Raw genomic sequence first — 15,910 nt, forward strand, 5'->3', positions numbered from 1 at the left:
TGATTTCTTAAAATTGCTTGAGAAAATTTTGTAGTAAACAATTTGCCTTTTTTTTAACGTGCGAATTGTAAAAGGGCCAAAGACCAACATCTTCACGTGCAAATTGTGTGCAAGAGTTATTTTTATAATTCTGTTTACTAGTTTATGTGTGATAACTCGAATTCCCTCACGTACGAACCACGAAAGGGGACAAAGTCCAACACTTTCACGTGTCAGCTGTGTGACTGTACATCTCATGCAGATTGGCTTTTCACAATGATAAATAGTAACTTGGACGTATGAAGACCTGTTTCGTTTTGTAACCAATGCCTTAAAAAAGGCTCTTGCCTTTTAAGAAGCAATAGCTTTTAAAACATGAAGAAATAAGTTGTCGGAGTTAAAGACTGTTTCACTGAGTAGAATTGCACGTGAAAACCTCGTGAATTATGATGACGCAACCATCTACCTCAATGATAAAAATCCTGGTATTTCGTAACTATTCAGTATTCGATGAGTCACATTTTGGCTTAAGAAACTCCGAGCAAACCTTAGAGTTTTCCTTCTAATCAACGTTTGGTGAGTAGAAATTTATTTTACTTTAGCAATTTGTTTAACTTGCACCAGATGTAACTGGGAAAGACAGAGGAAAGTGAATACATAGGTTGAGGATCGACTCAGCTGAGCGTTTCGCATTTTCATTTATGTAGCGCAATACCCAATTTCGCGCAAAAACCAAATCTACATTTAGGATGAAAAAGGTAGATTCATCACTCTTGGTAAGGTTACACCGAAGTATTATAGTTACACTGAAGCATTCAAAATAGCTCATGCACGTTGAACGTGCCTATGTTTTTTTTATTTTTGTGGCTGATAATTATTATTGCAATTAATAAAGCTCCATATACATGTAAGTGATTTTTTTGTCCCCTGATAATCACAGTATAGGGCTTCTTACACAGATAAAAAGGGTTGTTTGTAGTTTTTACAGCTCTCTTTTACATTTATCTAATGACACACAGGCAACTGCGTCATTTTTTTAGTGTACTGGGGCCCCTTTCTCGAAAGCCCTGGTAACTAACGGGCCCGTAAAGCTGTTGTTCTTTACGTGCAAGATAGAGATTTCAGTAGGTTTTACATCTAACATGATAAAACTATCAGTTAGTAAAACAAAATGGAGTAGTTTGCTAGCCAGGACCCGCACTCTTATTCTTTATATTTTGATTTGAATATTTGATTTCGGGCCCGGAAAGTTACCGGGACTTTCGAGAAATGGGCCCCTGATCCCAGCAAAGGAAACATTTTATTGGAAATTTCAGGCTTTCTCGAAGCTTTAGAAAAGTCCTGTGCAGTAGTCGGTCCAGGACTAGTAGATTTTCCTGCCAGGCAGCTAATCTTAAAAAGCTTCCTTGCACAATAAGCGAGGGTTTAGGCAAGTCATGTTCTAATTAAAAGATATGATCAACCTTAAAGTTTCTAATTCTTTTTCTAAAAAATTAATGACTTGTTCCCTCGTTAACTGATTGTAACACTTTTTACATAAATTAGTTGTGTATAATATTATTATTGTGTTATGTTTGTTTTGTGTAAATGCTCACCAAAGGCTTTGATCTTTTATCCAATTGTCTCCACTTATTTTTTAAGCAATTGTATGGAGATCACTTTGAACAATTTGTATGTGGATATTGGGACTTAAAGAATTAAATAATATCATTGTTGAACCCTTTAGTTGTTGCTCTTTTATCATCATTAGGTGTTTGTACCAGTGTTGTTGGGTTTGAATCGTGAAATGCAAAAGCAGCATTTAGCAAGTGATGAATACAAGGCTCCCTTACAAGTAAGTACATTTAATTTTTTTATTTTTTATTTTATTTTTTTTATATAACATAATGTTGAGGTGGCTCTGTCATTAATACAGGGGTGTTAAGCTATGATGAACTTTTTGTCATAACTTTGTTGATTTTAATGCGATGGCTACAAAACTTTGGAAAGAACTACGTACAGATATCATTCAGCAATAATATGAATTACTGGTGGTAAATATTTTTTACAAAATTAGCCCCTAAGTGGACTGTACTTTTCAAAGAAAATCATGTCTAGTAAAAAATTTTGCTGATATTCTTGACTGAAATTTCTCGTATCGACTTCAGAGAAGTCGCTGGAGCAGAAGTGCGAAACTAGCAAGCCTTTAAAATTTAATGGTGAAATCATTTTTGAATTTTGATAACGAATTGCTCTGAGGAAGAACAAGCCACTAATTTGAATTTTCAACGCAAGTAATTCTAATTTGCTAATTCTTATGACCAAGGCTTATTCTGTGCTATTCTTTAAGAGGAACTCTCTAGTTTTAGAAACACTATGAATAATTGCTCCAAACCTTGCTGTGAAGTCAAATGAATTTTTCCTCAATATTTTTTGATTTTGGCTGAAACTCCTGTTACATACATTTTAATGTATTACAAAGCATCTTCATTGGCTTTTGCTGCTGTGCTTTGCTTCCAATGAAAAATAGGTATTGGGATTAATAATAATAATAATAATAATAATAATGGTTTATTAGTATTCCATAAAAATGGCTCTTCTATGCTACATTACTAACTATTAAAACTAACTTCAAGATTTGAACAAAGGTAGACTGGGCAGGATTAGCTCAGTCGGTAGAGGGCTTGACTGGAGAGCGGGAGGTCGCGGTTTCAATTCCTGGAGCCGGACCAATACTCAGGGTCTTAAAACAACTGAGAAATGAAGGTACTGCCTTTGCCCTGCAAATGGCCAAACCTTCACCTGACTCAGATGACCACATAAAATGGTGGTCCCATCTCCAGTAGCAGACGTAAAAATAGTGTCCTCAATTAGTACAGTGTAGTTTTGTGCTAAATACATTGACACTCACATAAACTGGATTTTTTTTTTAAAGGTAGAACTTTAAAAGAAAATATATATTTATTTGCATAAAACTGGATAGATGTTGTTATAATATAGTTTAAAAAGTACAAGACTTTTGGCTAGTTGTTGGATTATAAAATTGTTACCTTGTACCAGAACTCAGGTAGAACTGCCAGGAATCTTAGTTTGTTTACGACTATGAAATGAGCACAAGCGTACCTCAGCCACTAGGACAAATGACAATGATGTCCATGCCTGTGAACCAAACTTTATCAAAAGGCCAAATAAATATATCAAGAAAAATACTTTCCATGGAAAAATTTAAAACTCTGTAAAAAGGTCTTGACTTCTTTCTTTAATGGATGGGTGATACTTTTCTTGATTACCATATTTTGCTTTGTGTATATACAAATCACTTTGTGGGCATGGGCATGCACGTCATTGTTGTTCATCTCCCTGACTGAGGTGAGAATTCCTCGCAGAACTTCCATCCAAGCTCATTTCATAGTCATAACCAAAGGTGATTGACAGCTCTACCCGCACTTTTTCTACAGTACACCTCTAATGTAGCTGACTGTGATGAGCTTAGTGACATCTTCTGGTCAATGCTCCTGGTAAAGGCTTACATATACAGAGCACTGCTACTTTGTCAGTATTGCAGCAGTTGTTTTCAGTAGTCCTCTCTAGCAGCTTTTGTAGCAGTGATATATAACAACAGTTATTGCCGTATGTTAAGCACTGTTTGCACTTGCAGGAAATATATAAAGAAGAGTGAAAAATTTTATGATACTCTTTTCATGACATATGAAATCTTTCTCATTCTAGTTGCCTAGGCAATACATTGTTATACATAAATATTTTATGGAAGGTTTGTTTGTATATGACTGTGAACAATATTATTTTATATTGCTATTTTTTTCATTTTCCTATGGAACCAGGCACTTTCCAGGTTGTGTGATATCCGTCTTGGAACAGCTTCTGTTAGACCCATCTGTAATCTGGTATGATGATGAGACCCCTATTTCTTATCTCTTGAAGTCTTGATATTAATTCTCCTCACTAACCCTGGGTTGATACAACTTGAACTTCATAATGGTTTAAGGCCTTATTACCCAGAAATATTGTAAGTTGATTAGAAAACACACAGTAGAACTTACAAAAAAAACCACATTTTTCCATGCCCTTGTTGTCTAGCGATAATGTATATGTCTAGTTAATATTTTTCTCGGGTAATTTTTCTTTTCTTTTGTTTTTGGGTATGGTAATGTATGCTATTAAATGAAGTTGAAACAAAAGAAAAAGAAAAGTTATGTGAGATAAAAAATTAACTACAACATATACCTTGTAGTCCATTGCGTAGATGAGCGGGAGAGGGGGGGGGGAGTTTAGCATTACAGTATTTGTCTGCTGGTGAGGATGTTACCGGAATTTCACGGAATTAATATTTTACTTTTTTCAAAAATAATTCCAAGTAAATTTTTATATTTACAGGGAAGGTCTTAAAAACCTGGCTCATACTTAGGCATAATGTGGGGGGTTATGTTATTTTTTTGTTTTATTTGCTCAGTAAGTTAAATCAATAACCCTGAGAGCACAACTGGTTTTCTAGTAAAATATTATTCCTTTTTAAAAATGATTAGACCAATAACCTAAAGTTAAAATTGTGTAAGTTTGAATTTGTTGAAATGCTTTCCTTATTAGATGGTGACTTTGCCTGATCTGTGGATGCCATCTCCATTATCAAGAGCTGAAGGGAAGGAGATTGAAAAACTCTCACTCCTTGGTCCTTTTCTTAGCTTGTCTGTGTTTTCTGAAGACTGTGTAAGTTTTTGAAATTTAATTACAGTACACTCACTGTACAGATCAGGCTAGTAATGAAGCCCTGTTAACTAGGCTAAATTTCAACATGGGCACATGGCCATGAAACAGGGACATAAGAAAACTGAAATGGTGGCCAACAATACAAAGATGGGTTATAACTGCAACAGCAATGAAGAGAAGCACAAATACAATAATAAAATACCAACAGGGATTAGGATTAACTTAGCCCTCAATACGCAAAACACGGTTTTGAAATTCACATTAGGGACATATATTCCTCCCTAAGAGTTGTGGCCTCAGTAATATGCTCTTGTTTGTAAATTCATAATATTGCAGAAATCCTACACCAATATTAATTATTCCCAGCAGATTATTGTGCTTTTCACTAATCTGCAACCTCCAAAGTATTAAATTTTTATCCAACATTAAATTTTACATTTTTGGCTGTCCAGCCATCAATCACCCTTATTGACCTCTCAGGAAACCTTAATTTTCTACAGTGGGTTCAAAAGGTCACATTTGTAGGTTTTAATTGTTAGACTTTGATCAATTGACTGGTCCATTATGACCTCTTCTACCCATAGCAACATATAATATAACATCTTCACCAAGTCAATCAAGGATCACTTTTTCTGGCAAGTTGTCGATTTTCCAACATGACAGGAGAGTTTACTGCATTAATTGGTCCTTACAAACATTTCTGATAAGATTGTTGACATCAAAGAATTTTATGATATTTTGGACTCAGACCACAAACTTATTAAATTTTGCCTTGACCTTTGCATCACAAGAAACCCTCAAACGTTTTGTCTCTAATATAAAAACAAAGCAGACTTATTAAACTGCTTTTTTCAATCAGTCTTTACTGCAAACAGTGGAACAATTGAATGCCCCCAGGTGACAACTGCTATACTTACTGACCATCTAAGTGAACTTATTTTATCATCATCTGAGGTGGCAAAAGTTTTGAATAACATCAATCCAGCCAAAGTGCCTGGTCCAGACAACATTCCAGGTAGATTACTAATTAAAAGGAAACTGTGCCCTAAATTACAGTCTCTCTGTACCACCTGTTCAACCTTTGCTGTCACTGGGCAAATTCCCAGATCAGTGGAAACTGGCAAGTGTTTGTCCTGTATTCAAAAAAGGTGACTCAGCGCAAGCCAAAAACTATCATCCGATTTCTTATTATCCATCTTGTCCAAATGCTTTGAAAGACGTGTTTTCAATCATTGTTATCCACACATTTTGTCTCAGCTATATCACCTGCAACACAGACTTCTCAGAGGAAGGTCCACTGTCACTCACCTTCTTCAAGTCTATCATCACAAAGTCATTAATGCCTTAACTGAAGGCAAAGAGATTGATGTGATTTATTTAGACTTTGCCGAAGCAGTCGACAAAGTCCCCCACTCAGCCTTGATCAACAAGTTGTCTCGCTTTGGTGTATCCGACCAGTTGAGACAATGGTTCCAAAGCTCTCTCTCCAACAGATCTCAGTGAGTAGTGCTACTATGCACGGTACCCATTCCAACTGGCTACAAGTTACTTCTGGAGTACCTCAAGGCCATATTGGGCCCACTACTCTTTCTCACCTATATCAACGATATTCTGCATCCAACATGAGTCTAAAATAACAATTTTCACTGATGACTCCAAATTGAATGATACAAGATAATTTTGAAGCTATCTGATAAGATCTCTCTTCAGCAAGACTTGACTCAGCTCTCCAACTGGAGTCACACCTGGCCGGGCAATGAGCCTCAGCACACTTAAGTGCAAGACCCTAAACATCTCCAGGAAAAAATTGCTGTCAAACAGAGAATACCACCTAGATGGGACCCTACTAGCCACAGCTAGTGAAACCATCAACTTGGGCATAACCATTACAGACAACTTCAGTGGTCTACACACAGGGTCCAGAGGAGTTTTGTGTGAATAAATGAATTACTTATTTAAAGTCCCACCTTGAAAAATGTCTATAACTGTCGCTTAGCACGATTAATTATGCCAATGGGATCTTAATGAATCTACTGTAAACAATTTCTTCGCTTCTTATCTGACCCAGGTTGACTTTGTTGTTCGCCATTTTGAAAATCAATAACCGCAAGCCATATCCTCGCTGGCGCACGGAACGTCGCCCGACTGTAAGCTGATCTTGCGAGCCCTCAGTCTCTTGGTTTGCGGTCAATAGAATGTGTAACGAAACGGTAACACGATCAAAATAACCCATTTTTTCAGAGGTTTTCGACGGGTTTTGATGTTCTAACAACAAACACTTCTCCTCTGGACCCTGTGGTCTACAGACATACGTCAGATCTTCCTGCAAGCAAACCGTACTTTTGGCCTTATTTGCCAAATCTGCAGAGACATCAGTGACACTTACTCCAGGAAAATTTTATACTGTTCAATTGTTCGCCCCAAATTAGAATATGCTAGTGAACTTTGGTCCCCTTACACTTGTAAGGACAAACAGTTACTTTAGCTAGAAAATGTCCAGCACAGAGCTGTGAAGGTTATTTTGAATTAACCGAAAGACATGTCTTACAAGCAAGGATCTGTTCGTCAAACTTAACCTGTTGCCGCTGGAGTATAGAAGGGATTTGAAAGACCTAGTCCTTATTTTTAAAACCAAAGCAGGCCAAGTAGATCTCAGTAGCCATCAAGACTTTTTTCGTCAAACTGAAATACACCATTGCATGCAAGTTTAACAATACCATTTACCCTATGCAAAATAAAATTATTTAAAACACTCATTTTATTATAGATCGACAGCTACTTGGGTCTAGCTACCTGTAAACATCAAAAGCACAAATCAGTCACTTTCTAGTTTTAAGAAAAAGGATTTTAGATATTTACACTTGCAATACTCTATCTTGTGTCCTCCCTGCAGCCAGTGGGGTATAGGCTGCTGATATCGATACTTAATATGTGTCTGTTTTTAATGGGAAGGGGAGCAAAAGGTGGTTAATGTTGGGGGGCAGTGGGGGGTTCCATTATCTATGGTTTTATTCCATTTGGTTCTTGGGGCAAGATATCAGCTGGGACAATATTCTGTCTCCTGCTCTAGTTGCAATATTCATATATATTAATTTACCTGTTTTTTTTTTCTCTAACTGAGGTATTTTATATTTCATTTATGTACGTATTTTTATGTTCATATTAATGAAATTAATAACATGCAACGAATTCAATAAAGTTAAAGTTAAGTTAATTGAGTATGGCATAATCATGATTGACAGAATTGAAAAACTAACTTGTTTAAATCCTTGACTTGAGAGGTTGCATGTTGAAAAGTGCAGTAAGAACAACAATGCAATTTGTAGCCTGCTAGCTAGCAAGCTGTCCATGACACATCCATGTTTACTTAGTGATGTTTATGTTGTGGTTATTCTACAGCCCCAGATTGTGGAGCGCTACTTTTCTGAGTGCTCTGACAGTGTAAAGCTCGTGAATGTGACTCTGAGGAGTGCCCTTCTTTTAGTTAGAGTAAGTATATTATGACTTAAAATTAATTTTTCTTATTTATTTTAGGTTATTCATAAGAAATGGTACAGAAATAAGTTTACTGGTCTCGTCATAACTGTTTTTTTTCTTAGTTTCTGGTGATGTGCTAATCAAAAATTATAATCAACAATAATTTGATTGTAAGTCCATGCAAAAGTGTGCTTACATATATGCACAGTTAATACATGGCTTGTCTTCTCTCATTCAGGGCTCAGAATGGAAAATTAATCCTTGGAATAATGTTCACAAATCAATATTATCATATACATTTGCATTTGTCTACTGCAGTAATGAAACTTGCCAATGTACACTTATATAATTATTTATTGAATAACAGGTTTGAACATGCATCAGTTGGTAGCCCTGACTCTGAGATCAAAAATTTCCTAGCAATGTGGCAATTAGCCTCTCTACCATAAGATTTGCATCATCATTGTTGCATTTGCCATTTTTAGTTTATTATGCCAACTTGTTTACAGACAGAAGTGTTCAAGATTATTCATAGCATGTTAGTGTCAATGGAGAGTCGTGATTCTTGTTTAACGTTCATGGGAGCAGTTTTACAAAGAAATCACCGCAAAGCACAAATGCAGGTCAGTCAAAATTTTTATTTACAATTTTTGTGAATAGATATTGCAGTGATATTACAGCAGATAGTGCTATCCCTGTACAAGTCAACTAAAATAAGAATTGTCTTTCTTTGTCCATGTATGTTTGGTTCAGGTTGATGATAGACAAGTTGCTTCTGATGGATTTATGCTGAATTTTATGACAGTCTTACAGCAGCTTTGTGGAAAGGTTAAAATTGAAAAAGTAAGTCTTGAAAACCTAACCTGGTGTTTGCTAGAAAGGATGTTTTCTGCATTTTGTCCTGGGTTAGGAAGGGAATAAGTAGCTTGGAAACTACTACATTTTTTGTGAACTGAGTGTGGTTAACAGCTCCAGGTCAGAGTTCGACCCTCACTGCTGTGTTTTTTCCCTAGATTAAAAACTTTACTCCACTCTGTCCCTATTCATCTGGGTTTATAAATGGCTATTGGCGATATACTACCAGGGGTAACCCTGCAATGGACTAGCATCCCTTCTGGAGGCGGGGGGGGGGTGGGGGTGGGGTAGTAATATTCATAGGTCCTTTGTGGTTAGAGACCTGGGCTAAAGGGCACCCGTGTGTGTCTCATGGCCTAAACTAAGTAGATATATAGGACTCGAAACACATGAAATACCGTAAAATTCCGAAAATAATCCCTGGGGCTTATATTTTTCACAGGCCCTTTTTGAGGGGCTGATATTCGGAGGGGCTTATCTACGGAGGAAAATTTGTGTTTCAAAATCGATTGGGCTAGCCTTATAGTTGAAAGTAATTTACCGTTTTGGCTTTGTTTTACTTTGTATTTAAGGGTAATTTTCCAAGTACAAGCCCCCGGGGGGCTTATATTTGCAGGGGCGATTTAACGGAGGGTTTTTTGCGTTACCGGTTTGGGGGGCTTATTTTTGGAGGAGCTTATACATGGAGGGGCTTATTTTCGGAATTTTACGGTACCTTCCCCTCTATTCTCCAGTCTTATTGATGACACTTTGTTTTTTTACCTTAATACTAGCTGTTATTTTCTCATGGAGTAGTGAGAGTGCAGTATTTATGTCATGCAATTTGTTTGCTTCATTTGCTTGTTTCAGTGACCTCAACATTCTGTTATTTACCTCAGGGAATCGTATATTGTCATTTTTACTTCTTTACTTCTCGAACTCATTAATAATTCATAAAGAAAATACAAAGGAAGTTAATGTTTAATGAGTGTTTGGAAATCAGATGAAAAACTGCTCATTTTTGCATCCTTGATTTCTCCTTCTAAAATCTTTGTTTGAGAAGTAATATCAAGCATTTGACACAGTGTTTCATCAACAGATGTTCGTCAAAAATACTCCGCTGCACGTCGTATTTCCAACTCTCTTCTTGGTGTTTCATCTGGTGATGAAACCCTGCGTCTCATGCTTGATATATTACTTAAATGATATCTTGCAGCAGAATGTCTAGTACTTAAACACTTAGAACTTGTTTTGTTTTGTTTGTAAACAGGTAGACAGTCTGTATCTCCATCATCCTAAGTCAAGAATAGATGTTACACAGGAAACAAGACTAAAACTTACATCACAACAAGTTGCAGATTGGAAACAAGAATTAGGTAGGGACACCCAAGATAGGTTATCAACAAACCTGTTGACACATGTCCTGATAAATGGCCGGCTTGGCCGATATGGAGAATGCTACCCAATAATATGGTTTTGTTTTAAGTGCATAAATTTGGAATTGACTTTATCTTAGGTGTGGTGGAAAGGAGATACCCTACCCTTTACAAGGAAACATAATTCTGGGTGGATTTGTTTTTCGATAATTATGCAACCTTACGTCTGAACCGTTCGTTGTGTTGAAAATAATGTAACCAAATACAGTTAACCAAAGGAATGGCCAGAACTTTCCCAGAAGTCAAATAGCAGGGATGTTGAACATGAGCACAATGATAATTCAACAAATACTAGAAAAAGGGAGTAGGTCAAACAAGAAAACGAATTTCAAACCGAGTGGTATAAAAAAGGTCAAATAGTTTGGCCCTGTTTCAAACCAAGTAATACCAAAAAAAATTGATGTATTTTGGCCCTGTTTCTTTAAAAAGGGCCCTGTATAACTTAACAAGAGCGTCCATATGGCTTTTATTGGCCAATTAGAAAAAATCCTTGAAATGCAACTGAGGGCACAATGCTTGTTGAGTTACAAAAAGGAGATAATTTAGCGTTTTTCCTTGTGCTGGTGCCCTCTCTTAGCTTCTCATGTCCTACGGCTTCATGGCCTCTTGCTGCTCACATTTTTCCAATACCACTTCACTTAATTCGGAAAAAAAATACACTAGATTGTTTGTAGTACAGCGGAAAACACACTACTCTTGATCCTGTACTTATATCCTGGACCCATACTTGGGTAGCTAGTCACCCAGAATAAACATTTGTAACTCACAGAGGTTATATTCAATATCAACAGCCAAAAAAAATTCATGGTTGGAGCCCAAATTTCCTACAGAATGTTTCTTTATGGCGATTGAAGCACATCATTTGGCTCTGTTGCCAGCATGTAGAAGACATTCACGCAGGCAGAGAGCTCACCGTGACTTAACACGCATGATTGAGCATCTAGAATCACATGAGAGTGAATGGATGGAAACGCCGATGGCTTCTCGAAATAAAAGCTTGTTGAAAAAATGGAGAGAACAAATCAAGGTACTTCCAGGTTTCGTTTTCTGAACTGAATGTATTTTTATTTCCTATTTAAGTATTTAACTAAAAGTCTAAGGAGGATTTCCATTTCCATGTTTTTCAATGATTAGTTCAGATATCGACGAGACAAAATTATAGTTTTACTTTACACACAAGTAAAGTTTTACCTTAAAATAAAGTTGTCTTTTAAGACGATTATTGTGCATGGTCATAAACGGCAGAGCTGTTCGCATTCTAAGGTGAACTTAAAATTTGGTCATTTCACGTCGGCAAAGAAATTTAGAGAAAAGCGTAATATATGTGCAGTGTTGTTGCTTTCCTCATTGACCTTCCCGTTGAGGTCACCGTCTCAGGGTGCTTTTCATTTGTCAGAACTGACCGGCCAGGACCATTCCAGTCATAATGAGAATTTCACTTTTAACCAAAACAATCCAGTCAGATCAGTCAGATCCCAAATAGCATGCACAAAAACTCTTGGAAAAAAGTAGTTTTCATTATCAAAATGACTGGTCTGGCCAGCCAGTTCTGACTTTTGGAAAGCGCCCCTAGTTTCGTAAGGTTCCTCTTAAATACACCTGCTACGGCTAAGCTCACTTGATGTTACAGGTGCTCAGAACGGAAAGCTAAAAATAACACTATAAATTTTCGGAGAGATGTAACAGATGAGTCTTCATTTTCTACAGCTGCTTCCAAACGTTATAGGGAGCTTTAGTTTTTTTGGAGAACGTAAACACATGGTCACCACGACGAATCACTCTTTTCTTTCTCCTTCTAAATTTGTGTTTGGTTTCCGATAATTCAGTTCCAGGAAAATTTACCAACATTCGACGTTTTAAGTGAGCTGAAATATTTGCGACAAAATTTGAAAAAATGCGAAGATGTTTTAACACTAACGTTTTCGCTTCTGTCACCGTTGTCGTTGCTAACGCCCCCTCCCACTAATGAGAGCCCTGTCGTAGTCTCCCTCACAACGATTTTTGTCCCGTCACGCCAAAAACGGCTGCGAGGGAGGCTATTCCTGCTAGAGCGGTAGCCATTAAGAGCTGAACGAGTCAGACTGGCTTGGGTTAAGCTGAGAACCACATATTAAAAACAGGGATACCCTAAAAGGAAAGGGTTTCTTTGGACCATGACTACTCTGTTGTTTAGCGAATAAAACTATTGTTTCCAAACTATGTTGTATTTTTTGCAGAAAATTGAGAATGGCAAGGCCTGTTCGGATGTTGTTCTCCTAGATGAAGAACTTTTGCGTGGTTGTTTAAAATTCTATTCATTTTTGGTTACTTGGATTTTAAAGCTCCTCAACCCGAGTAAAAATGAGTAAGTTCATTGCATCAATAGCAGATAGACAGGTATAAAGCCTGAAACCACGTGTGTTAGTTTAGATCAGAGTTCTGTTTTGTTGTCCGTTTTTGGGAAAAAGATTGATTTTGTTAATATGTGTATCAGGATGGTGTTTTCTGCTGCTCTCACCCACACTCCAAATTATGTTATATGGTGGTAATAATTCCCCTTTTAATTTAGCATGTTTATACTACTGAACTGTAAAAGGTTTTTAAGAATTCTTAACTTCAGTAAGTTTCTTCCTGCTAAATTATTTTTGTGGCTTTCCTATGGTGTCTGTTCTCTCTACTTATAATAATAATAATAATAGTAATAATAATAATAATAATAATAATAATAATAATAATAACAATAATTTACATTTATGTAGCGCAAACCTCTATATGAATATATTCGGGTGCGCTTTACAATATGTTAAAGGTGACTCATGGTTTATACTGAATTTTTTGGGAAAAAATCGAGGACTTTTCAAGGACTTTCCAAGGACTAAAATCATTTTTTCAAGGACTTCTTTTCCAAAATAATATGTTGTGAAGACCTTTAAAATGCGTAGGTGGAGGGGGGTTTGCTTGCAATACCTTCCTTCATTAAGGCACGGTTGCTAGGGTACTTCAAATAACGGAAAATGAACTATGCCGGGAACACCGAAATCACAAGAAAACAATTTTTATGATCACCAGGAAAATTTTTGTGTATTGCTTTTTGTTTTACCGTCATACCTGTATCTGTTCTCATGAATAAGCAAATAAAGTATTTACATGGCAGACTACAGCAGTTTTTATTTATGTCTCTGTTCATTGATCAGGCTCAGACTTCCTCTTCCACAAAACATTGCAATGGAACTTGCATCGCTTCCTGATTACTATGTTAGTGATGTGGCAGAGTTTCTTCTATTTGTCAACATGTAAGTACATTATTATTCCTTTGTTTACTCTTCTTTACAGAATAATTAAAGCTGTGATAGTACTGTCTATACATTATATTGTTCAACAACTTACCAAAGTAGACACTAAACCAGGGGTCAATGTAATAAAACTTTAACTAGTGTAGCCATTGTTTAAGGGTCTGAAAACAATAGCTATACTTGTAAATGTTTTATTAAATTGACCCCAGATAAAATGTTAGAACTGCTAAACGTATTAAGGGGAAAAGTTTTAAGAGAATATTGTTCATGAAGACCTATCAGCTTAGCAAATGGAAGACTACTTTTATCGTTTGAATATACTGAAGTACACTTTTAAGCTATTCCTCTCAATGCTTACACAATGTAGATAAGTATTGTTGTTAATAACCACAACTGAATGTATTGTTTGTTGTTTATTAGGCATGCCTTTTCAGTCCTTGAGGATCCTGTTATGAATGACATTGTTACTTTCCTTCTGGTGTTTGTGTGTTCACCAAACTACATTTCCAATCCTTATCTTGTGGCAAAAATTGTTGAGGTATGTAAGATTGATTTACAATTCATTTCCTTTTTAACACCGGCAACCTTCACTTGACCGACCATGATAGCAGTCAGTGAGACTCTGATTAACGATATGATAGATCAGGGGTTGTGGTACTTCTATTTTGATTGAATACAGGCATACTATTGTTCCTTCGCTCTTAGATAAAAAAAGCTCTCATGAATGTCAAAATTAATTTTAATTTGTTTCAGTAGTTTTTGTAGCGCTGCCTGCGGCTTCAGCAAGTTTCATTTTTTTAAACCAATATTTCGCCCTAGTCTGTAAACTTTGAGATTGTGCTAAATTTGACGAAAAGCGTTCAGTCGTGTAATATATTCACCAACCTAACCCCAGCCTCTTCCAAGCCTGCAGAGTGGGATATTTTCACTGTTTTGAATAATGTTTCAGGTTTTGTTTGTTATGAATCCGAATATTCAACCAGCTGCTTTGAAGATTCATGAGATGATCCTCTCTCATCCACTGGCCATGGACAACTTGGCTCCAGCGCTAATGAATTTTTACACAGGTATGTGGGTACTCAGCTTTCATAACTCGTTGTCAATTTACACATCCCATCGCTAGAAGGTTGAAGAATATTAAATGTAATATTTTCATCAATTTTCCACTGTGGATCTCTCTTTTGTCTCGGACTATAATGGGCTTAAATTAAATGCAATGTAGTTGGTCATGCATGACCACACAGACTTTCAGCTAAACGTCTTATTATGTCAAAATAAAGGTTGATTGGTTACTTGACTCATACTCATACTTTACCTACCTTCCCACCTACCTACCCACCTACCTATTTACTTACCTGCCTGCTTGCCTACCTACCTAACCTAACTAACTACCTACCAACCATATTACGTACCTGCCTGCCTACCTATCTACGTAACTAACTACTTACCTACTTACCTACCTACCTACCTACCTACTTACCTACCTACCTACCTAACTACTTACGTACCTACCTACTTACCTACCTACCTACCTACCTACCTACCTACTTAGCTGCCTGTCTACCTACCTACTTACCTACCTACTTAGCTGCCTGTCTACCTACCTACCTACCTACCTACCTACCTACCTACCTAACAACCTACTTACCTACCTACCTACTTCTCTACCAAACTTACCTGCCTGCCTGCCTACCTACCTAACGTAACTACCTACCTACCAATCTACTCACCTACCTACTTGCTTACCTGCCTGCCTACCTACCTACCTACCTACCTAACTACTTACCTACTTATCTACCTACCTAGCTACTTATCTACCTACCTACCTACTTACCTTCCTACCTACCTAACTACGTACCTGCTTACCTACCCTACCGACAGACCGACTTTAACCTACCTAATCCTCCTACCAACCTACTTACACTCTTACCTACCTACCTAATTACCTTCCCACCGGCCTTCCTATATGCTCGCTTGGTTGCTTACTAAGATAGTGTGGGTATTAACATTGCCATTTCCAGGACACCATATGTGTCCTTGAAAGACCCACAAACTGGTGGTCATTGTAGTTACATTTACACAGTTTATCATTGTCGGCTATAAGCTGTTTTCCATCCTGGCATCGGTTAAGTAAAAAGTCGGAAATCATTGCCCATTGCCTAAATCTCTATCCACGTCTTATCATATTAGGTGATATACATGTTAATG

The 15,910-nt window shown here is 36.9% G+C and overlaps 1 protein-coding gene across 3 annotated transcripts in view; it reads left to right on the plus strand.

Annotated features, from left to right (window-relative positions):
- Positions 1-15,910, plus strand: part of LOC140945759 (ubiquitin conjugation factor E4 B-like) — a 30,599-nt gene that overhangs the window by 9,930 nt on the left and 4,759 nt on the right. For 2 of the 3 annotated variants that reach the window (XM_073394806.1, XM_073394812.1), the window contains 12 exons: positions 1,730-1,813; positions 3,801-3,863; positions 4,564-4,683; positions 8,083-8,172; positions 8,670-8,783; positions 8,914-9,003; positions 10,265-10,370; positions 11,222-11,457; positions 12,647-12,774; positions 13,604-13,702; positions 14,123-14,240; positions 14,652-14,769. In XM_073394806.1, the coding sequence (XP_073250907.1) occupies positions 1,730-1,813; positions 3,801-3,863; positions 4,564-4,683; positions 8,083-8,172; positions 8,670-8,783; positions 8,914-9,003; positions 10,265-10,370; positions 11,222-11,457; positions 12,647-12,774; positions 13,604-13,702; positions 14,123-14,240; positions 14,652-14,769 (1,366 nt within the window). The remainder of the gene's footprint in view (positions 1-1,729; positions 1,814-3,800; positions 3,864-4,563; positions 4,684-8,082; positions 8,173-8,669; positions 8,784-8,913; positions 9,004-10,264; positions 10,371-11,221; positions 11,458-12,646; positions 12,775-13,603; positions 13,703-14,122; positions 14,241-14,651; positions 14,770-15,910) is intronic. The other variant, XM_073394821.1, reaches the window with a different exon arrangement.

Source organism: Porites lutea, chromosome 1 (genome assembly GCF_958299795.1).
Source record: "Porites lutea chromosome 1, jaPorLute2.1, whole genome shotgun sequence".
Lineage (NCBI taxonomy): Eukaryota > Metazoa > Cnidaria > Anthozoa > Scleractinia > Poritidae > Porites > Porites lutea.